This window comes from Heloderma suspectum, chromosome 3 (assembly GCF_057233095.1).
Source record: "Heloderma suspectum isolate Gila_16-S chromosome 3, 16-S_ref, whole genome shotgun sequence".
Taxonomy (NCBI): Eukaryota; Metazoa; Chordata; class Lepidosauria; order Squamata; family Helodermatidae; genus Heloderma; species Heloderma suspectum.
The window spans coordinates 125,147,386-125,172,227 of NC_139460.1; the positions used below are offsets into that span (position 1 = coordinate 125,147,386).

Below are 24,842 nucleotides of genomic sequence, written 5' to 3' on the forward strand. Positions count from 1 at the left end.
TTTCTTGTTTTAAATTCTTATCCCGTCATCTGTTCTATCATCTCATGTCCACCCGATATTGGCTAAGCAGCGCCAACTTTCTTCTACCTCCCAAAGATACCCCAAAGTTTACATTCTCCTGTAATTCTCCATTCTCCTGCTATACTCAAGCTCCAAGAAGTAATAACATCCTTTACCTTCCAACTTCCAGTGAAGTTTCCACCGCTTGCTGGACTAAAATGGCCAGAAGCACACGCCACAAGATTACCCAGCCCAAAGCCCAAGATTTCCTTCTCTTGCTCTACCTGTGGTACCTTCCCATGTGGAATAGTTGAGGGAAAAGGCAGAAGAAATGGAAGCAGCAGGCCTCAAGTGGCTTAAGTCCAATCTTCCAGTAACGTTAAAGTTGAGACAATTCATATGGGTTTGTGCCATCCACTTTACTTAACGGCTCTGTATTTTAAGATGTCTCATTCTGTTCCTTTTACAAATTACAGTTACTCTATGGGTAGATTGTGATCTGCTTAAATCTATAAAGCAATGGAGAAGCCTGTGCTTATGGCACCTGTTTGACATGGTTTTGAAATAAATGAGACATCCTGGATTTTGAGAACTCTTACCACATTTTGTTTAGTGGTTTCTTCGTGGCTCTGCAGAACACGGATTCTGTGTTTGTAGCGCATGTGCTCAATCTGCTCCACAGAATGGTCTCCAAATTTCTAGAATACAGCAATGGAGTTTCACTTCACCCTGAAAGTGAGCACTCTCACCTCAGCGTACATGTTTCAATACAGAATACAGCCAGTCTGTTTAAACCTGGACTTATACTACATTAATCACAATTGCGCCCTCTTCATTCTCACTCAAATGAGAGGACATCATTCTTTAAATTAAACACAGGAAAAGAGTGCTCCTAAGCTTGGGTTAGAAACTCGTTAGCTGCTGCATGCATAGCTACCTCATAAGAATCCCGAATGAGGTCCACTATTTCGGTTACAGGACAAGGTTCCATATCATCGCTGAAAAAGGCATGCTGATTCCCAATCAGTGGCAAGGGGCTTTCCTCATTCTTAACATGATCTAAAAACCTGAAAGAAATATATGTGTGTGTGTGTGTGTATATATATATATACGTATATATATTTAAATCCACTTAGAAACATCCGTTGGGCAAGCAGAACTCCACTCACATAATGAAACTTTCTCTTTCCCCCCGAAATCTGCTCCAGATGGTGTCCCAAGCCTCTGCAGCAGATTTGGAGGGGCTGCAGCAGGGAGGGGGAATTTGTTCCACTGATGGATGCTGTACCACTGGAGGACAGACACAGTTTGATTCCTCCCACTGACTGTTGTCACACTATATTAACAGGCTCTGCTTTCGCTAGTAGTAAGGAGTGCTTGCTTTTACTTCTCGAGTGTGGATGCCTGTGTCTGTGTTAAAAATATGTGTTTTTAAACCACCTTATTGAACCACATCAGGCTTGTTATCCACCAAGAAGTTGTTCCCAGAAGAGTACATCCCTTTATGAAGCCTATGATTCCCTTGCTCTAGGGAAGAAGAGTAGCACTGACTTACCAAGTTTCTGGAAGGTACAACCGTTTTTGTTAAAAACAGGTACTGCAGAGCACAGTAGTATGCCTTGTCATTAAACATTCACATCTAGTTTTCTGCTGCTCTGAATCACTTTATTACTATTAAATAAGGAACAAACCAATTAAAGCAGCAGTCTGGGTTGTTAGTATGGCAGGAGTCAAACAATACCTGCTAAGAATCATCAAGGCATGGCCATCATCCTTGCTGTTGCACAGTTCCACAGCACTGGCTTCAAGAACAGCCAAACCAAACTGGAAAATGGCTTTGATCCCATCAAAGAAGAAGCAGTCTACTACATTAACAGCACTTTCTAGGGGCATGATACTTAGAAAAAGAGTGAGGAACCATGACAGAGAAACAGACGCCAGTGTGGAAAGGTCTTTCAAATGTTCAGCTAGTTCTGGAAGCCGCTCTTTGATTAACTCTTCAAATACAGACTGGTCTACCTGAGCACCTGAAAATCACAGCAAGTCAGGTTAGCCAAGGCTGAAGTTATTAGTTACTTTAAATTTACAATCCAATACAATTCATAGTTGAAGACAATTCAAAGACAATCTGACTTGTTAATCAATATATATCCTGAAATACCTTACTATATGTATTCAAACCTCACTTTCCTTCCTCTTATTAGTCATCTCACAATATTGAGCTGTCTAGTATTTCAGAGCTTTACACTCTTAAAAAGGGGGGATGCATGCACAACACACTGGTGACCTTCTATCAAATAATATGAGCTGAAGCTGGGACTCCAATCTAAAAAGCACAATAAAGCTAAGTACTAGTAAAAACAATTGCACAAAGAAAGTGGCAACTAGCTACATCAGCTGGTTTCGACAATAAAAGTAAGCTTGGAGCTGTTCTTTTACTGTCCGATATAAAGAATCAAAACAAAGAAAAAGTTAATATGGGAGTATTAATGTTCCTGAATTCAATTCATTGATGATATACAATATGTTAAGTACTGATTCCCAGGAGATAAGACTAAGAGAATAAGGAGAGGAGACTCTTACCTATCACCCGGTGATTAAAGTAATCTGGAAGCATCCTCTCACACACAGCTACAAGTAACCAAAAAGCTTCTTCCTCTTTGGCGTACAGCAACAAAACAGAGGTCAATATATTCATAGACTGTTAGAAAACCAAAGAGGAAAAATAGCTTAGTTGCAATGACACATCTTAAAAAAAACACTTAATAATAAAGGTATCGTATTATTATGCATAAAAATTAAAGACTAGTACGTGAATTATTACAGTCCAACTAGAACTTCTCTCTCTCAAAAAAAAGAATGTAAAATTACATTCTGCAAAAATTAATATACATGAAAAATTACAGTAAAACACTGTTCAACTCAGTTATTTCCCCCACTATAGCTTTGATCCTAAATTGCTTTTCTGAGCATGGATGGGGTGGGAGATCTCAGCCAACTCCCCCCTCCCATCTGGAGCCCTTGCACCATATCCCGCACAATGCCCATGAGTTTCCAAACTCTCAGGAGCTGATTTTTGGGTGCTGCGGGGGCTAGAGAGGAACAGAATCAGGAAAGTCCCATTCCATGTTCTGTTCACAGAATAGAAGTCTGAGCAAACTATATGGGCTTGTATCTTAAAACTATTTTAATTCTATCAACATTTAAGATGCTAAGGCAAAGATAAACAGTTAAAGCAAGGTGTCATATTTTCAAACTGATGTCATGTTGTTAAAAGGAGGGGGAAACCTTAGAATTTCTCTGTACTGATGACTTCTTATGGACATAGTTTCAAACCTACAATAGGAGGACAGTGCATGCAAAGGTCCCAGGTTCAATTCTGGCATCTCTAATTAAACAGATTGCAGGTAGCAGGGCTGGAAATAACCTGTACAAACGGAAGGGAACCACGGAGACAGAAAAGCAATCCTGACTTATCATGCTTAGAGTAGACCCACTGAAATCACTAAGACCTAGTCATATTTAAAGTAGACCTATTGAAATGATTAAGTCTGGAGCCAATGCACCAAGTTTACCTATTGCTCTCCCATAGTGCTAATTAACAGGAATAAGTGGAACATAGCCCAGATGAACCATCTAAATTGCACTTATTTTAAGAGAGCAAGCTGACATTCTCTCTTGTGGTCCAATTAAGCTTCACACTCAGAGGGATGGGGAGAGGGTCAGATTGGAGCTCTCACCTTTTCTAGTAAGCACCAATCCACCTTAGTGAATCCCCCTTAGCACCCTGAGGCCTGACATTCTTGAACAAGAGAGATGCCACCCATTAATTGATGGCATAATAGATTGTTACCTGGCAGTATCCAATTTTGGGATTTCTATGTGCATAAGCTGTCAACACTCTTCTCAACGCAGCTATGCCCGTTTCACTCTGGAAGGCAGGATGCTCAGGTAATGAGCGATGTAAATCACGTTCTATTTCCTCTGTTGCTATGCAACACATGCCCATGGACACTTCCACTAAGTTTTCATAGTAACCAGGATGAGAATACAAATCAGTCACAGCATCTGAACCAGCAGGAAATGCAAATGGAAGATTGGTTACAAATTCAAATATAATGTTATATAAAAATATTTTATGTCAAAAAATGCATCTATAATGAGGCTGCTCTTCTTTATACCTATGAAACGACATTCTGTATACGCAACATATTCCTGAGCCAAAATTATATTGAAACATGCAGCAGCATATTTTTAAGGTGAAGCATTGTCCACAATGCTTCACTGAGTCTGAAAAGGTTTCAATAAGCTATCTTGGTATTAACTTTGTATTGTAAAATATACTAACTTATCCATGGGCTAGCCCTCTAGGATTCTCTGTGCTAAAACCAATTTCATATGGAAGGATTTAATCATGCAAGTGTTGCACATCTAACTGGCAGATAACACACTGGAGGTTGTTATCTTAGTTAACAGTCCTACTTTGAGCTTGTAACAAAGGAAATGCCATAGGAAGTCTTGAGCCTCTCATTTCAGTTTTCTGTGCCAAGTATAACATCTCAGCAATGTCTGCTGAGAAAAGACACTATTGTTTTGGTGTAAGGGTGCGATCCCCGTGGCTGGCGAATGCTGGGAGTTGTAGGATTTTTTCTGTCTAAACATGCATAGGATTGCACCCTAAATATCTTTAATAATTATGTATGCATATTTTTTTTATTTACTATTACAGCATTTACTTATGCTGTATGCGGGAAATGGCTATAATTTAAATGTCACATAGAACTAAGTAGCTAAAGAGAGGAATAATATTCTATGTATTTTTAATGTTTGAGGGTGCAATCTTGTTGAGATAGACAGTCGCCTCTGACTTCCTCTGAAGTCGGAGGTGACCGCCTATCCAATGCAGGGCGGCTGAAGCACAGAGGAGAGGATTCCTTCCGTGCTCTGGCTGCCCTGCAGTTTGCCTTAGACACCCGATTTTGGGCATCTAAGCGTGGCTTCGGGGAGGAGGTAGGAACGGGGCTGGAGACCACATAGGAAGCTGTCTAAAACAGCTTCCGCGGACTCCTCTGCTCACTGCCCCCAGGAATGCCCCCTTTTCTCCCTGTCTGAGCTCTGTGTTACAAGCACGGACCAGCACAGAGGGGCAGCTGCCATGGTTCTCTCCACCCTGGCTATAACGAGGAGAGGGAGCGGGTGGGAAGCACGGTTTCCCAACTACAAGCTTGTAGTGCTGTCTACAAGCTTGGAAGTGGGAAACCGAAAAATCCTATCTCCCCCAGACGCTGTCTAGGGGACATTGGATTGCTCTCTTAATCACTAGTTCTCATATCCTTTAAATGGCAAAAGGAGGCCATAAATGCTCTTCCTCCTCCCAAATCACAGAGCACAGGGGGGGGGAAGCCCTTCTTTCTATGGTGAAATAACTGGCCACAATTTTTGGAAAAGTCATATGGTAGAGTTCTCACCTGAGAAAAGGAGCCACAGTTTGCCTCGTAAAGATTCTGGGATTCCCATAGCAACTAGTTTCCTAATTTTCTCTGTTCGAAACATACAGACAGTTCTGCCATACTCAGCAAAATGATCATTCCATAGCCTCTCTTTGATTTGCTCCCTAGACTGAAAGCCAAGATATGCATGTTAAATCTATTATATTTATACAGGCCACAATGCAAGAAAATAGTGTCTCATTCAAAGAAAACAGTACAAATAAATAGTTTGACAGAATATGGAAATAAAAACAGAATATAGAGGGCAATTGCAATCTTTCCATTTAGTCACTATTTATGTAGGTCTATTGCAAAGGGAAGGCAAGCTGCAAATTTGTATATTATTTGGAAAGCCTGAATGCAAGTCATTATCCAATAGAATAATTATTATAATTCCATTATCCAATGGAAAACAAGAAGGCAGAAGTGAATGAAATGTTTCTCCCTTTCACTGAATTTAATATTTTTACAGTTCAATCATATGCATGAGTTCAATAGGGATTACTCCTAGGTAACTGTCTGTACGATTGCAGACTTATCCTACTTATTTCCCAACAGGAAGTCTAGGATGGCTGACAGTAAGTGCAAAATGATCAGTAAAGAACTATAAAAACTACAATCCATTCAGATAATTACAAACACTTGAAAAATAAAGCAGTTCAATGCTATACCCAATTTATTATGACAAATTAATAAATATAAAATACTACAACATATTATTACATCTAACTAATTAATCCAGTAACATACCGTAATGATAAATGCAACTAAAGAATCACACACCTCAGGACTATTTCCTACATTATAGTTTTTAAGACACCATAGAGGGAAGCAATTATACAAGTCATTTTCAGATTCTGAGCCATTAACATATCCGGTGTCTGTTTCAAGTAGGCATATGCATGAACCATTATTACAGCTAGAAAAACCATTCCTGTTACTTGATATTGTAATGCAGAAAATGGCCCTTGCTCCAACACATATTGTGTGTGTGCTTTTGTGTGCCAGACTTTATTTACTCCAACCAGCAGCATTATTTATTTATTTATTTATTTCATTTCTATACCGCCCAATAGCCGAAGCTCTCTGGGCGGTTCACAAAAACTAAAACCAAACAACACACAATAAAACAATTTAAAATATATAGAACATTAAAACCACAATATAACAATACAACCACAATAAAACCTAGCAGCAGTACAGGAGTTTAAAATACAGATTTAAAACAGCAAAGATAAAAATTTAGAAAGCTAAAATGCCTGGGAAAATAAGAAGGTCTTCACCTGGCGCCGAAAGGAGTACAATGTAGGCGCCAGGCGAACCTCACTAGGGAGCTCATTCCAGATTTGGGGTGCCACAACAGAAAAAGCCCTCCTCCTAGTAGCCACCCGCCTCACTTCCTTTGGCAGGGGCTCACGGAGAAGGGCCGCTGATGATGATCTTAAGGTCCGGGCAGGCACATATGGGAGGAGGCGATCCTTCAGGTAACCTGGCCCCAAGCCGTTAAGGGCTTTGAATGTTAACACCAGCACTTTGAATCGGGCCCAGAAATGGACTGGCAGCCAGTGCAGCTGGAAAAGTACTGGCGTAATATGAGCTCGCAGGCCAGTCCCTGTTAACAATCTTGCTGCCCTATTTTGGACCAGCTGAAGTTTCCGGACCGTTTTCAAAGGCAGCCCCACATAAAATGCATTGCAGTAATCCAGACGAGAAGTTATCGGAGCATGGATAACTGTAGCTAGGCTATCTCTGTCCAGATAAGGGCGTAGTTGGTATACCAGCCTAAGCTGATAAAAAGTGCTCCGTGCCACTGAGTTCACCTGTGCCTCAAGTGCCAGTTCTGGATCCAAGAGCACCCCCAAACTACGAACCTGATCCTTTAGGGGGAGTGCAACCCCCTCCAGAACAGGTTGAATATCACCTAGCCGGGCAGACGAACCACCCACTAACAGTACCTCCGTCTTGTCTGGATTGAGTTTCAGTTTATTAGCCCTCATCCAGTCCATTACCGTGCCCAGGCACTGGTTCAGAACAGCCACTGCCTCACCTGGTTTTGATGAGAAAGAGAGGTAGAGCTGGGTGTCATCCGCATATTGATGGCACCTCAGCCCACACCTCCGGATAACCTCCCCCAGTGGTTTCATGTAGATGTTAAACAGCATGGGGGATAAAATAGAGCCCTGTGGAACCCCATGGCACAATTGCCATGGCACAGAGCAATAATCCCCCAGCACCACCTTCTGGAATCGGCCATCCAAGTAGGAGTGGAACCACTGTAGTCCAGTGCCTCCAACTCCCAACCCAGACAAACTATCCAGAAGGATACCATGGTCGATGGTATCGAAAGCCGCTGAGAGGTCCAGGAGAATCAACAGGGTCGCACTCCCCCTGTCCCTCTCCCGGCAGAGGTCATCCCACAGGGCGACCAAGGCAGTTTCCGTTCCAAAACCAGGCCTGAAGCCCGATTGAAATGGATCTAGATAATCCGTTTCATTCAAGAGTGCCTGGAGCTGTCCTACAACCACCCGCTCAAGCACCTTGCCCAGGAAGGGGATGTTGGCCACTGGCCTATAATTGTTAACATCCTCTGGGTCCAGGTTAGGCTTTTTCAGGAGTGGTCTAATTACTGCCTCTTTTAAAGCAGCAGGCACCACTCCCTCTCTCAAGGAGGAATTTACAACCTCCTGGACCCAGCCGGACAACCCCTCCTTGTTTGATTTAATAAGCCATGAAAGGCAAGGGTCAAGCACACAAGTGGTCGATCGGACTTGGCCAAGCACCTTGTCCGCATCCTCAGGCCTCAGTAACTGAAACTCATCCAATAAAACTGGACCAGACGGTGCTATGAACGCCTCTACCAATGGAACTGCATTAATGGTGGTGTCCAATTCATGACGAATCTGAGCGACTTTATCCTCAAAGTGCCGCGCAAACTCGTCACAGCGTGCTACCGAGGGTTCCACCGTCTCTCTCCCTGGCCCAGAATGTAACAGGCCGCGAACCACTCGGAAAAGCTCCGCCGGACGACACTGAGAAGATGCAATGCTGGTGGAAAAGAACTGCCTCTTTGCCACCCTCACCGCCACAGAGTAGGCTCGATAGTGGGCTCTTACCTGTGTTCGGTCAGACTCAGCACAAGTTTTCCTCCACCTGCGTTCTAGCCGTCTCCCCTCTTGCTTCATTGCCCTCAGCTCAGGTGTATACCAAGGAGCTGGCCGGGCTCTGCTCAGAGGGAGAGGGCGCTTGGGTGCGATCGTGTCAACCGCCCGAGTCATCTCTGCATTCCACAGAGCGACCTGGGCTTCAACAGGAGCACCAGCCATACCAGCAGGAAAATCCCCCAGAGCCCTCTGGAATCCATCGGAATCCATTAATCTCCGGGGGCGGACCATTTTAATAGGTCCCCCACCCTTGCAGAGGGGAAAGGCCGTCAGAAGTCTAAACCTCAGCAGGAAGTGATCTGACCATGACAAAGGGACAGATGTTAATTCCTCCACTTTCAGATCACCATCCTCCTGCCCAGTCGAGAAAACCAGATCAAGCGTGTGTCCTTTTATATGCGTTGGGCCGATGACATGTTGGGACAGACCCATGGTTGTCATGGCGGCCATGAAGTCCTGAGCCGCCCCGGATACAGCGGCCTCGGCATGGAAGTTGAGATCCCCCAGGACCATCATCCTGGGGGTCCTCAACACCAAGTCCGAGACCACCTCCGTCAGCTCAGGCAGGGAGTCCGATGGGCAGCGGGGTGGGCGGTACACCAACAGAATCCCCAATCTGTCCCGGGTACCCAACACAAGGTACAGACACTCAAGATCTGCACTCGAATGAGCAGGAAGCCTGGAGAGGGAGATTGAATTCCTATAGACCACGGCAACCCCCCCTCCCCGACCCTCAAGTCGGTGTTGGTGCTGCACCGAGTACCCAGGAGGGCACAGCTGGGAGAGAGTGACCCCTCCCAGTTTCCCCACCCAGGCCTCCGTAATACATGCCAGGTCAGCCCCCTCATCCACAATCAAATCATGGATGAGGGAGGTCTTATTTTGGGCCGACCTGGCATTCAGCAGCAGCACCACCAGACCCGAGGGCAGACTGGTAAGGCTGCCAGGAACCATCAGGTTGGGGGAAGAACCAGAAGAGGGGACAGCTGTAAGGTGTCTAGCCCCTCTTCTCCTCAGCTGGCCTGTTAATCCCCCAACACCATACCTCCCCCTGCCCGTGACCACAGTTATGGTGGCACCTCCCCCACCCCCTGAGTCCATTTCGTATGGATTGATAAAGACAAGCAAAGGAATGGGCTGAGGAGAATGGACTGTGGAAGGCAAGGAGAGAAGCCACTGATGTGGAAAGAATAGCCTTTTGTCCTATGGTGCAGGCTAATGTTTCTCTCTACCTCTTCTCTCAAGAATTCCAGAATGCCATGATACAAAAAACTCTTTAATGTGCAAGCTTCACATTAGTAACACGTCAGAGAACACAAGGTGAGGCTGTGAACTCACAGTGTTAAGATATGTTTCCAAAAGCCCCCTACAACTAAAAATATAGCTTTACATACCATCCTAAAGTCCAGGCTATCCATTCCAGAAGGATGAAATGCTGAACTCAATGCCTCTGCATTCAGCAGGTGTCTGCTGTTTCTGTCATTCTCACTCCTGTCATTGCTCTGTGAAGCTACTATTCTCAACTCTCCATATTCATGGTCAGCATGTGTTGAATGAGAGTTCTGCCACACAAATAAAGAAAAAAAAGCAAAATAAATAAATAAATCTGAAAGCTGTACTGTGCTGTCTAGATACAGTAACAACTAAAACAACAAAGAGTCTTGTGGCACCTTAAAGACAAACGAAGTTAGCCTAACATAAGCTTTCTTGGACTATAAATGGCCCATAACCCACAAAAGCTTATGCCAGAATAGATATTAGTCTTTAAGGTGACACAAGACTCTGTTGTTTTTGCTGCAATAAACTAATATAGCCACCCTCCAGAAATAATAACAACTACTTCTAAAATAACAACAGACTATATTTTTGTCTTTTGAATAAGAAGCACCCAGTGCTAATGGAAAGCACATTAATAAAAGATAAATCACAGCAATATCCTCTAATCATTGTGCAAAATCAACAGGAAATAAAAGTTCAGTCCTTCTGTAAATCCAAAGCCTGTCTTGCCATCATTCAAGACATACTTTTCATTATGCATACTGCACTTTTCTGTTTTATTTTATAGACAAATTAAGATACTAAACTCTTTAACAGTAGTTTCTTGGTGTTGAAAGCATGTGTTTCGTAACTGAAAGTGTGTTACAGTTTTATATTTACATATCACTAGAGTGGATAAACACATGCACAATACTAGCAGACATAAAGAACTGTCAACCTTTCTTTGTTACATCTTCGTTGGATATCACACTCTTTCCTCTAGCTGTAAGTAGATAAACAATGGGAAGCTGGAGCTGAATTTGAAATCTCTGCTGCCTTTTGAATATTACATCTGGAACGTCACCATGCTCAAAAGTATAATATATATACTTCATCTTAAAGCAAAGATGGGAATGTGTGGCTCTCCAGATGTTGTTGAACTGCAACTCCGATCATCCCTCACCATTGGCTATGCTGGCTTGAAGTGATGGGAACTGCAGTCCAACAACACCTGGAGGGCTATAACTTCCCCACCCCCGTCTTAAAGCAATGAAGCTTTAAAGCAATACATTGATATCACCAGTAAGCCTTTCTTCTAGGTATTAGCAAAATATATTCCATCTGCAACTGAAACAGGTCAAAAATTTAATACCATATCTTTGCTTTTCAAACTATTACGGAGAGCTGGGTTTTTGGCCTTCACTTGTTTCAGTCTCAGAAGCAGATTTTCCACCAGGTTATCCCTGTCCTTCAGCTCAATGAACTGAAAGGCCGTCTTGCTTTTTATGCTAATAATGATGGGATTGGGGAGAAGGCTAGTGTCCTCCATCTTCTCGATACTAGCCACCTGTTTAAAAACAAACATACACACTGTATTTATCCACAACATTCAGAGAAATGTGTTGATACTAATGTATAGCATAAAAATAGAAACATACATAAAAATAGAAAACAGAAAAAATACATTTGTACTGTTTGTTAATGGATCAGGAAGTGTAGGGGTTATAGCACCTAAGCATCTGTATTTCTTTTCAGATGAGAGCCTTTATTATGTCAAAACCCCATAGTCTGGATTCAAAGAACCACCTAGCTAGTCCCATGGGTGCAGGAAAAGTTCAGACATGTGATCTTCAAACAGCAGTTCCTTATGCTGCATGGCAACCCTTTCCTGAAACCCAGAAGAGTTTGAAAAGTAGTTTGATGCAAAAGTAGTTTGATGGCATAGGCGGTCTGCCACTTAAAAGTCAAAAATCTCACTGGCCTAAATCTGTGGGAGTGCCTAATGTAGCTCTTTGGATTCCAGCCCATAAGAAGAAGATTGCACCCTTGCCTTCTGTAGTAAGCAGTCCAGAAGAACTGTCACCCCTTAATTCCATCCTCACAACCATGTTTTGGAAATCCCACTTCACCCATAAACTTGCATTTGAAAGGGCAGGAGAACTCCACTGTGAGTATGGCACACTAGGTAAAGCATGTAAAAGGGTAACTAGTATGAACGAAGAATATCTACAGCATATTCACATAAACTTGTGGTAAAGTACATAGCCAGCCTATTTTGTAGAGCTGCATATTCATTATTATTATTGCTCAACTGAGAGAAGTGAATTATTTTTTAATGTGCAAACCCTGGGTTGACAGTTAAGTACCATATACCCACTGAAAATTACCTGAAGCATATGTAGAATAAGCTGTTAGACATCTTGGGATAAACAGATACAATTCTCTTCTACATAAAAGAGTCCCCATTCCATCCCACTCGCATGGGCAATATTTTAATCAGCTAAGTGATTTGTCCTAAGAAGTGTGGACCTTCAAACTCAAGGCAGTACCCAATCCTGTCTGTCTGCACATGGGGCCTACCACCGCTTTTGTTCTGTGTGCAGCCAGCCCCGCCAATTCCGTTGTGCAAGTGGCCCCCACCGCTTGCAAAATGGCAATTTAGCACTTCCAAGAGCAAGCTCAGAAATGAGTGGAAACGCTAATTTTGAAAGGTGGCAGGGGGCTGATCACCGTTGGATACTGCCCCAAAAGATAACAGTGAAGGAGAAAGAGACTAACCTCTACAAGTGGAATAAGAACATTGCAGCAGCCGTCTTCTTTGCTGGCAAAACAGATATAGCTATCGGAGGCAAACATCTTTCCAACTGTATGACAACGGCTAAAGGGAGTCCACAGGGAACAATCCTCAACTTCATGCAGCTTCTCTTTCTTGGGTAGCCTGAAGAAGGCTCTGAAGTATTCATTTCGTGCTCTGGATTCAAGATCCCTTTTAGAGAAGGGGAGAACAATATTTATTTCAAGGCTCAAACGTACACCAATTTGAACTGCTTATATTTAAAAATAAAATTGCAGTATTAAAGGATGGCTCCAATTTAAAAAAAAAAAGAAAGGTTTTTTTGGTACAAATTCATAGTATCACAGTGAACATGAATTACAAAACATAACAAACCAAAGGAACTCAATAAACACGTCAATGAGGCATGCTTCCAAATTTAGCCATACTTAAAGTTGACCCATTGAAATTAATGGGATTTAAGTTAGTCAACTTAAACCTCATAGCTGTCAGTGGGTCTACTCTAAGTATGACTAAGTCTAGATGCAACCCCTAATCTTTATATATATTTAGAGCCGACAAGATAACCACTTCTAAATATAAACAGTGTATTAGTCACTCTTTACCTATCACTTTTGATAAAATGGCTGACAGGTTCTTGCACAACAAAAATTGCTTTTATGTATAACAGATGTATTATACCCGTTTCTTAGTGTTGGAAGGCTTTTGAGCTGAAACTACCTCTGTAATGATATTTGGCAGAGGAAGAGCAGAAAGGAGGGAAGAGAAACTCTCAGTTGGACATTTTTGTCATGGATCAAAGTTGATTTTAATTTGCATACTTGAAGGGAAGTGAGGATTTGTATACAAACTCTTTCTTTGTCCCTTTACAAAAGAAGATCAAGTAGCTATTTGGCTGATATGATCTGTACTTACACAGTTAACTTTGGCACTAAGCTTCAGCATTAACAGGCTAATGCTATTTTGCATGTCTTTGGAAGCTTCCAGCTGGCATATTTACTACAGCTGCAGTCGTCCAAACAAGTTCCACAATCTACGTCTAGTTGCAAAAGTTTGAAACACTTTGCTTCTGAACTGTGTGATTAAGCAGCACACATACTCTCACCCCTTAGAAGCAATGTAATAGGTATGGGCCCCTATTAATACACCAGTTACGCTATACTACTCTCTTCATGGCACATGGGTTTGGGTTATCTTCAAACACTGTTCACTTTAAGGAAGAAATGCTTCCCCTTCTGTTCTACTGGAAGAATGCAAAATATGGGCTAAAAAAATCTAAGGCGTGCCTTCTGACATCTGTGCTTTATTTGACAACAAAAATCAACAAACTGGCCCTTTGAGTTGTTTAAGAATTTAGGATGCCTTTTTCATCTCTGACAATTAGCCTAATAAAATGATTGTTCGGTGCATTATTTTGCTTAGTAAAAAGGAAGGTTTTACAACTGTTTAAAAATACAAGACAGACTGGATAGTCTTCTTAAGCAAGGTTTCTCAAGACGCAACTTCTCTATTTTGTTAAAAGACGAACAATGGAAAGCAACATTCAAAGGAAGACCAGAATGTATTAATGATCCAAGTTTCCTAACAGAAAAAAAACTCTGACAAGGCATGTAATGATCTGCTATTATGACTAACCTTTCAGTTGGCTCAGCACAAAAATATTTTTCCATTCTGAGCAAAACTGAGGTGAATTAGTGATAACATCTCTAGTTTGTTTTGCAGAAGCCTCTTTGCCAAAATACGTACATATTTGAAGAGAAGGTGAGTTACATACACACATACTCCACATACACACAAACATAGTTTTTAAAATGCATACACATGGAAAGGCAACAGATTGTACTTGCTATGCTGTCTCTTCATATTAAAATAATGTACATGTGCATATAAAATGCATATATCTAATACATATGTATGGCTTTTAACAATGGCTCCTAATTCAGTGGGTGTTTCCAGTTCAGGCTTTTATCCTACAATTGCCCTGCCTCAAACACATAATTTTACAGGGGATCCAGACCTCATCTGCTATTTGCAGATCTCCACGTTTTCCCACTGCTTCTTCCAGGCTGTTCTTTACCAGAAAAAAATCTGCTAAGGAGGAAAAGACAGAATGTGTGCACAATGCCTATAGATTGGAAGTGCTAGGGGCCCTCCATTTGAAAGCAAACCCTGTGTCTATACTGCATCCACTGCTCACATCAAAGAAAACTACATGGCAGGCATAAAGGACGCTAGAACCCTTCTCCTTAACATAGTTCTTTACGCTGTGGGCATATCTGCATGGACTGGAGAAGCATTCAGTCATATAAGCCCCAACCTCTCATCTGAAGTAATACAGTCAGGACACTGATTTACTAATTTAGTGAGAATTAAGCTTAAGTTAACTATGGTAATCAAAGTAGTAAGGACTTTTCAAACATTAATGAGTCAAATAATTAGTTATAATCCATTATTCCAACAACTAATCAGCACTTTGTAGAAAAAAAGATTTGGGTTTGGGTGGCCTGAGTTCAAATACCATGGCAATAGGTTTACTAAGTAGACTTTGCAAAGTCACACTCACTTGCCCATCAATAAAATAGAAATAGCAGCCATCTACTTTGTAGGATACAACACTTCTAGCTAAGAGTGGGAGCGGTTCCCACAAAAGCTCTCTCAGTTCGAGAATGTTCAGAACAAAACTCTGTGCTTGCACAGAACCCATATGTGCGATCCACCAAGACCACAAAGAAGAATCATTAATGACAAACAAAAGACAAACACGCAATTAGATAGCATATTTGTTCTAAATACAGGAAGTTCACCAAAAAGGCATGATATTAAATGACAAAAAGGAAAACAATGCTTTGCTTCAAAAAGAATATAAAGCCTGAAGCTGTACAACAAGACATAACTCAGTATAGTCTTTTGCAAATTAAGATCCCTGCCTTAATCCATTAAAGAAAAATCCTAAAGACTCATTTTCAATCATTTGTTAGTACAAACTAACAGAATGTATTCAAACATTATTTTTATCTTTTGTGCCCTACCCTTTCCCAGATACATTTGTTCTTTATTTAGATGTCAACAAACTAATGAAACTAAGGTAGTACTAAGAAAACTACCACTTAATGTTGTCCTGTTCAATTAACAACAACAAAAACAATTTGGCTATTTACCTCTTTGTGATCTGAGTAGGATCTTGTAGACCTGGATCCAGTTCAAAGATCTCATTATCCAGTAGCCTGCGGAGAGTTACATCTGCCAACTGTTCCATTATCCTGAATGCCTCATCAATATTAAGGAACATGGAGAAATCACGTTCTTTACTTTGAGTGGTGATGCGGATAATGTCAGTCATAAAGATATTGGAGGTTCTTTCCAACTTCTGGACATCAACCCAGGGAATGACAAGTTTTACTGTCATTACAGAAAGACAAAAAGATCTACTCAAGTAAATGTCAGAATTTAGAATTTCTCTGTCTCTGTCTCACCCCCGCCCCCCCGCCCCCAAATCTTCTGGATGATTACTTAAAAGTAAGTCCTGAATTCACTGGGACTTTTTTGCAACCAAGCATATATAAGATTATACAACTGTGGCTGCAAAGAAAGCAAAAATGCATGTAGTGCTGTATTCTAGAATACTACTTCAAGCAAGCCATACAGCAATTGAACATGCAGTCTCTGAATGAACATTCTGCAATGAACATAAAAAGCTAACTATCATGGCAAATGCTCTTAGTTCTCGTGGAATGATGCTGCAATGCAGAAAAATCCATTGTATTTCTGGGGAACTCAAATTAAGGATAGGCCTAGAACTGAAATGGCTACAAATAGCTGTTCTGATGAATGACAAGAGAGCAAATTATGATGGGACTTCAATAAAGAACTAAAATATTCACAAAGACCAACAGTACTTCTATGAACACACACTGATGTGTTGGTTTTTCTTCCAGCAGATTTAATGAGGAAAGTGAAACAGCAATGCAAATCGCATGATTTCCTATAGTCACAAGACTTGAGCTATGATACCAAGTAATATCCTTCAGTCTGAGAACTGGGATAATGAATTTGTTGAAAAGTTGTCCTAAAACTAGAGTCAATGACTATCATATAAATTTAGCTACATCCACAACCAGAATTTTTAAAGTATGTGCAGTACTGTTTTGTAAATTTAAAAACTCAGGCGATATAGTTAAATGGGCTTAATAAAAAGTAGTTTTAGGTCAGAAATGGGTGGAAATGGCATTAAGTTCTTTCATTTTTTAAGAATGTAAAAGGAAAGAACTCATAATTTTCTGAGCCAATTAGAGGCTTGGAAAATGAGCCTGCCCTTCACCGCCAGCCCTACTCATCACTCAAACACTCTCCCTGCCAGTCTCCTACCACCCCTTCACTTTACTTACTGGTCCAGCAGCAGGAGCAGCAGTGACTGGGAAGAAAGGAAGTCTGTCCTTCCCCACCCTCCCATCGCTATCTGCAATGGCAGCAGCCTCTGGAAAGGCTCCAGGTTCCAAGTGCCACCACCAGGGCCAGGCCAACAAAGAGGGTGGAGGAAAGGACAGACCTGCCTCCGCCCCTCATTCCATGCTGCTTCCACTGCCACAGGACTGCTAACCAAATATATGAGGGAAATGTGTTTTGTGGAGTGAAGACCTGGCAGGGAGGGCGTTTTCATGACCATTATTGTTGGCAGGACATTAGCCAGCAATTCTTCTTTGACTCAGATTTTAATTCAAACTGAAAAATTGCCTCTCCTCCTTTAAAATGGACTTTCATAAGCCCCCAAAGTTCTCCTCCAAGCCCAAGCTTGCAGAAGTTCACCAACACCTCTATTAGAGCAATGTATAAAGCCAAATAAATGGCCAATTATAATGTGCCTACTAAACATGAAGGTTGTCATCTTCGATATTGAGGAAGAAAGACATGTCTCTTTCATTTTTGCTTTATTTAGAGACAGCTATTCAGCAGTTTGAAAATTAAGTGTAGAGACAAGTGAAATACATTATTTCATGTTCATACTTACGTTCCTTGCCCAGAAAGAAGGAATAGAAACAGAGGTGATTGATGCTCAAGTAAAGCCATCCCTGCCGAGGAACTTTGCCCTTCCAGCAGCAACATGAGTAATACGTAATCAGTTTCTCTGCTTCAGGGAAGTTAAATCTTGTCTCAAATTTTACTAGTGCTTCTCTGAACTTCTCAGGATCCTCCTCCTGCTCTGCAAGCTTACTGCTGGTCTCTTCTGCTATTAATGCCTAATTGAGTGACATATTAATGCATTATAGGAGAACCTAAGCATCCACATGCACCTTAATACCTATAAGCAACCAAATGATTTACAACTGTTATCTAACAAAGATAGTTGTTAGATAGATATTAACAGCCCTTCATCTCAACCACTCTCATGTCCACTATCACCCCAATTAAAGGAAGGTAGTGGCAGCGGCTGACTTGAAAGGCTGCAGGGCAAGGATGGAAGGAGAAGGTTATCCCTACACTATGCTGCCCACAGCTCTTCACCACAGTTGCTGACTGCTGCCACCACTGACATGGCCGCTTGGTTCAGCCAGGCTGTTCAGGTGAGACAGAGACAGTTTCTCTCCAGGCAAAACCCAGGCTGACCCAGCCACTTCTCATCTGTCCTTCTGGCTTTTTAAGAGAACACTCCCCAGCCAATACTAACCTAGTTGCCTCCACTGCCATCTCTGAAAAACAGGTTGTCCTCACAAGCAAGAGGTCAGGTGGGGAGGAAAAGACAGACTCTCATCTGACTAAGGCCAGCCTAACCAAGCCAGTTCCAGGATGCTTGCAGGGACTGAATCCTAAAGGTGGATCTTCCCAGGTGTCCATAGTGGCACCTCCATTCTATGGCTGCACTAGACTTCTGGGCACATATGAGACCAGAAGTTCAGTGTGACCAAGAGAAAAAATCCTTAAATTACCTGTATCTGTTTATGAAAAGAAATGTAGTAAAAACTAGCAACAATCCCTTGAGAGAAAGAAAATACAATGAGGTGTACTTCTTTGTTACTGACCAAAATCAATTTCAGGGCAGCCATAGCATCCGAGCTGAAAAGATCAGGTACTGAAATGCTGAGTTGGAGATGACAGATATCTGCCTCTTTATACTTCCACACACAAGTAATGAAGGCTTCCTAAGAATGATTTGCTGCATGCTCTGCGGTCTAGCCTTTAAGATGGGTTTTCAGCCACCTTCCCCAGCCTGGTCCAGATGTGTTGGACTACAACTGCCATAATTCCCAGCTGCTTGGCCATGCTGTCTACAAGTTATGGGAGTTGCAGTCCAACACATCTGGAGATCACCAGACTAGGAAAGCTGGTTTTCAGCTAAGTGTTTTCTAGCTATTAGGTACCCAATAACAATCCCAGTAATGATGTGCCTAAGTGCACATGTACAGAAAGCTCTGCACAGGAGAATGAACAAGAGGAGAAATTAATTGAATAGCCTGATACAATGCATAAACACATTAAGGGAAGGTAGATCATGATACAGATATTAAAGAGTATTGGAGATCTCATATTTCATGGCACATACTGTAGGAAAGAAAATTGGAGGAGATGAAGCAGGGCAGGAAGGCCAAAGTGAGATATCTGTGGGGAAAGTTCACCTACGCAGCCATTGTTCCTTAACCTTAAAGTCCAGCCATATATCACCCTAGCTAGTACATTTCTATTTCTAAAGATATCCAAAGAGAACAGAAAACTCTGCTTCACCATAAATAAATTATATTTATTTTAAAAGGATGAAAACAGGACACACCCCTACCTTTATTTTACCTCTGACAAAGCAAACAATATCTTCTTTATTATCAAACACAGGCAAGGTGTGGAGTAGGTTTTGTTCTAGCCACTCCCAGTGATGATTTATCTCCTCAGTTGTGGCACCTAGCACAAGAATGAAAGAGGGAGAGAACTGAACAGGATACCATTGTGGGGGAAATTATTCAAATTCAAAAGGAGAAGCATAACAAATATAAAATAGATATGGGACAAGTGAATTAAAATCAAATTAAATAATTGCAGTAACACACTTCAGCCCCAAACAATCCATTACTTTTGTCTGTTTTAGTATTTCTAGTTTCAAGTCTATTTTAAAAGCTTTCTGTATATATATACTGCTATATAAGTAAAAAAAAAGTAATTATAGGACAACAGAACCTATTATTTCATTGTTGAAGATAGCCTCTGTTATTGTGCTTTTTTGTTACTGTAATATTACTTATGCAGCAACAGTAAAGTACTGATCCACCTGATCCTCTCACACCACCATTTACACTTATTGAGGGCATGTCTTCCCTGCTCCAACAATTTGAAACTAAAGTAGATGGTGTTATTTTCTACATTAACACCCCATGACAGCACCATTTTGGCTTCAGGTCAGACAACAGTCAGGGCAAACCACTACACAGATCCCTGAGGTGACATCTCCTTAGTTGACTTCAGACTCTGATTTACTGAAACCTGATCTATACTTATGGCAGGATGAGGTCCATCAATTCATACTACAAAGGGGAAGGGGTTAATACCATTATGAATACTCTCCATGTAAAAAAAAAAACACCCCAAAGCTCCCCGCAAGTTAAAAAACAAACAAACTAGCAAATCAGGGAGAAAGGATACAGCTCAGGTCATTGATTCCCTGTTGTGCTTGCCTTCTACTTGCAAGGAGGTTTTATATAGGGGGGCATTAAAAATGTGATTCCCCCACCTATAATTTGCAATGGTATACTCCGTTGTACTAGCACCTCATTCTGCCATATATGTGACAGCCCTCACATAAAGGTCTCTATCATGTCATAAATCTGATACTGAAATAGGAAAAAGCAAGGAAACGAACCTCAGGTTAAACTTGGGCCCTCCCTTCTCTCTTTTCACTTCAGGGTAACTGAATATGTAGCACCCCAACTAGTGGTATGCAAGTGGAGTTTGGGTTAGTACATGTGGGTAAATAAATCCAAGGTGAGATTGTTGATTTAAAACAATGCCAAATTCCTAACTTTGGAAATAATCAACTTGTCCCATGTCAAATGAATAATCCCTACACTGCTTCAATGAAGGGCAAGAGAGCAGCCGCCCTTCATAAATACCAGTAAGAGAGAGAATAAATGCAAGAGTAGGATTACTGGGAGAGAAAAATAATCATTAAGTCAGCTGAATAACTGGAAAAGGAGGCAGCATCAGTCAAGCCACCCTTTCCAATCCTTTTCCCCAAACGACAGAGGAAAAGGAGAACAGCAGAAGATGGCAAGGGACTGGATAGGATAAACATAATCAAAACTGAGTATCGTAACCATTCAAGAAATATGACCCATTGATCACACAATACAGATGATAAACATAGCTAAATAGTTTTCCACTTTCCTCTGCTAGGTTTCCCACAGAGAAAGCCAATTGCCAGGGAAACTTTCCAAGAGTTAACTTCCTGAACGGGAAGGCTTTGCGATGGTTCTTGATAAACACTATTAATCAAGGTAACTCCTGCTCAAGCACATGCACGTATTGAAATGGCCTTTGCCAGCTTTTAAAAAATAAGATGGAAGGCTGCATATTATTTCTAGGCACTGTGGAGTTTCATCTACCACAGTTGGACTCAATTACAAAACAGTAGAACTGATTTTAAGTTTTAGCAGCACACACACATACACACACAGAGAAAGAACAGCTGTATCTCACACTCACCAGCTTTATAAACAACTGTTGCTCTCTAGAAAGGAGGGGAAACAGAGAACAACCACGGTTTCCTACTGAAATATTTATTCCTGTATTAATTATGCTATGGTCCCTTAGTGAGGGAGAGAACAAATGTGGGGTGGGTATGAGAGGCAGAATAAGAATGGGTAAAAAGGGCTTATTCTTGATCACCCTTAAGCTCAATATAAAATGGGGCAACTGTTCAACAGCAATGAAAAAATGGATGCTTCCGTTGTTTATAAATTTAGTATTAATAACAGTTTTAAAATTCTGTTTATTGCTTGCTTTAGCACTGTACACTGCTTTAAGTGGATATTACAAAGTATTAATTTCAATTCAAATAAATTTAAATATATGAAGCAGAGTCTTGTCTCCCTGAAGAATGGTAGGCTGGTTTATAAATTTCTATAAACAACATCTGCAGGATCCCTTTGCAACACTCAGTTTCCTTCTCACTTTCCTTATGAGCTGAATTTTCAACCACTTCTCTTTGACCAAACGTATTTTCTCCTTGTTCTACTTTCCTTTCAACTCACTTCCGCAAGGATTTTTTTAAAAAATCAACCAACTAAACTAATCATTTGTTTTTCTCTCCTATCTTAATGGACAAGAAAGCTCCTTAGGGTTTAGAACATGCAGCTTTCTACATGAGGCATGGTATCTAGGATTACAAGCCACAAGCAAAGTGGTAGTTGAATACTGACATTTTAGTCTTCCACAAAATCTCCATTAAACAGTAAAGTAAATAGTAGAAATATAGTGGCACAACAACATCAGCGTTACACAGAGTGGACTTGCAGTCACAGAGGTAGATTGTCACTATCATGAAGACAAGAACTAAGACAGGATAAAAGAAGAAAATATATAGCAGTGCTCAGCATCACTGCATTGGTCCAGGGATGATTATTTACAAGCCTGTCTTCATGTTGCCTCTTATAACACCTTTTATACTCTAGCAAAGATACCAGAATGCAAAATACATATGCAGCATGTCAGATACAGAAAGCTCACACACATAGAAGTCACCACGCATCCATTAAAAATACATGCAAGCAGAGGCATGGATCATTTCTGGCTTATCACTTTTATTTTAAAGGAAAATACAGTGGTTTCTACACATGTTCATCTGTCACTTCTAATGCAGTTACATATCTAAATCAAGCACAAAAAAGAACTGAGTACAGGAAGAGGTCCTAGGAGTCTTGAGTATGTACTCTGGAAACTACACTGCCAGTATACATTTGTTTCTTGTAGTGAGTGCAAGAAAATCTCAGTACTTTTGCCCTTCGCTTTCTACAAGGTTAAAGAAACAATATGCAAAAATCAATCCCTCTAGTTGAGAAAAAGTGTCCACCTGTTGTTTTCCTGACTGCTGTCATAAAGCCTAAAAAACTGTTTCAATGCTGCTAGTGGCAGCATGCCATGGCAAGCAAATTTAAATAATGTATGTTTTTTCTCCACACTATTTTATAAACCTCTCTTTATGTAGCTACAAAAATGCTTTGGCGGCACACTGCTGATCAATACAACATTGATCCTACAAATACCATCCCACTACGTAGATAAAATAACTTATTGTATTATACCCTTCCCTAATGAAAAAACCTCTCTCGTTTTTAAGCCTCGCAGAGAAGAAAGGATTGGACAAGACAGAACACTGATTTGGGGAGGGTGATGGAATGCAACATGGAAGCACTACACCCAGAGGGAACACACACTGAGGAAAGAGGACATACTCCCTTGTAGAAGAGACAAGGAAACCAAAATATTATTAATGTGGTTTTCAAATGCTTATTCAAAAAAGAAATTCAATCATAATAGAACCAAATATGATACAAGCTGTTCTCTCAAAGCCAAAGAAAACATAATAGAATTCCCTGCATAAAGCAGAGAAGTAACCATTACATTAGACATAACAGAACTGCACTCTGCTAATCAAGGGACTCGAGGGATTTTTAGAAAAGGAAATCCAAAGTATAAGAAACCCATTTTCTCCATTTTAACATCATTACAAATATCAGGGGCTTGGTTTCTGAGTTTCTTTCCACCAGAGGGAGTGTCCTGTGAGCAGAGTTCTGCTAGTGGGATGCCTCTAGAAAAAGAAGCAGGGGAGGAGCCTTTCAGCATTTCCCCTCCCCACTACAGCCCCTTGCATCCCACAAGAATGCTCCACAGGATTGACAGGCCCACTGGAAAAGTGGAGGATGAGCTCAAGGGGAGGGAGGAATTGAAAAACACTTCCAACCTTCCTCCCAGCTCTGCTGGATCACAAGCCCTTTTGTGAATGGAAGGAGTCCTTCCATTTGAAGAAGGTAACTCAGGATCCAAGCTTTATGTCTTGAACTGAAAATTGCAATTCTGAAAACTAAGAACATTTTGGACAAAGGAATCCTGCTCTTAAGATTTTGCCAAAGGAATCCTAAGAACAGGCTCTGTGTGAGAGCCGCTGTGCAGTTCTGCCAAAACGCATCCACCCTTACAGCCCTTTCTACTTCAATCTGATGTGTCTACAAGATACAACAAGGGCTTGTGGACGCAGAGATTTCCAGGATACTTTCAAGGCAGAGATAATCTATCATGGAACAATAACGTCCATTCAGAAAATATACAAACATGATACGCTACAGCTTTAGAGCTACTTCAGAAGCCCCATGTGATGCATCTGATGCTGGACAGCATTGCTTCAGATTGCAGGGCGGGGTGTGGGGGCTGAATGTTTAAATGCTCCCTCTCATAAAATACTCTCCTGCACATACAAAGCTACCACATCAGCGAAAAGGCTATAGGCTTTCATAACTGTTACAAAAATTCCCAGGATACAGGTGAGATGTGTATGCTCCAGCAGGGAAAGACATGGTAGCTTTTCTCATGATTGAATGCCTTGGGCAGTTTTAAAGTTGTGTCAACAAGCCTTTATATTACCCAAACCTGGAAGTGTTACAAGTTATATTTGGGTTGTTAAATAAGCCTTCATCCACACCAACAGCGTTATTCATTGGGGTTACCTTCAGCTTCTTTGACATGCAGACCACAGCATGCTCAGACTTGAATTTTCGTGTGGTACGCAACTCACCAGTGGCTATGGCCCAGTAAACTTCTGATCCATTCAGTAACTCACCACATGCTATGGCAGAGTAAACAGGCGATCCTGGCACTTGAAGTAAAATTCGAAATGGAGCAACACGTGCATTTGAGTCAAGCACAGCATCCAGAGCACCTACTAGACGACCTGAACAAATATACAACAGGAAGAAAAATGTGTTTTGAAACCTCATTATTTACTCTCAATATAACAAGTTAATCAAACAAAAGTTACATTATAGTCTTCCAAACCTGACTCGCACAAGAGAAATATGGACAGAAACAAGGTCATAAAATAAAGTGTACCAGAAAGACCAGATATGTCTTACATTTATATGACTTTAGTCAGTCTGCAATGTTACATCTAAA

General features: G+C 41.1%; 1 protein-coding gene across 3 annotated transcripts in view; it reads right to left on the reverse strand.

Annotated features, from left to right (window-relative positions):
* TBC1D8 (TBC1 domain family member 8) overlaps nucleotides 1-24,842 on the reverse strand; it is an 81,889-nt gene that overhangs the window by 5,727 nt on the left and 51,320 nt on the right. For 2 of the 3 annotated variants that reach the window (XM_084844440.1, XM_084844438.1), the window contains exons 2-14: nucleotides 24,511-24,621; nucleotides 19,468-19,586; nucleotides 17,707-17,935; nucleotides 15,860-16,100; nucleotides 12,686-12,893; nucleotides 11,280-11,474; nucleotides 10,045-10,212; nucleotides 5,469-5,619; nucleotides 3,854-4,068; nucleotides 2,584-2,701; nucleotides 1,742-2,027; nucleotides 938-1,067; nucleotides 600-698 (exon numbers count right to left, since the gene is read on the reverse strand). In XM_084844440.1, coding sequence (XP_084700566.1) covers nucleotides 600-698; nucleotides 938-1,067; nucleotides 1,742-2,027; nucleotides 2,584-2,701; nucleotides 3,854-4,068; nucleotides 5,469-5,619; nucleotides 10,045-10,212; nucleotides 11,280-11,474; nucleotides 12,686-12,893; nucleotides 15,860-16,041 — 1,752 coding nt within the window. In that variant the 5' untranslated portion in view covers nucleotides 16,042-16,100; nucleotides 17,707-17,935; nucleotides 19,468-19,586; nucleotides 24,511-24,621. Of the gene's footprint in view, nucleotides 1-599; nucleotides 699-937; nucleotides 1,068-1,741; nucleotides 2,028-2,583; nucleotides 2,702-3,853; nucleotides 4,069-5,468; nucleotides 5,620-10,044; nucleotides 10,213-11,279; nucleotides 11,475-12,685; nucleotides 12,894-15,859; nucleotides 16,101-17,706; nucleotides 17,936-19,467; nucleotides 19,587-24,465; nucleotides 24,622-24,842 lie in introns of all 3 variants that reach the window. The other variant, XM_084844441.1, reaches the window with a different exon arrangement.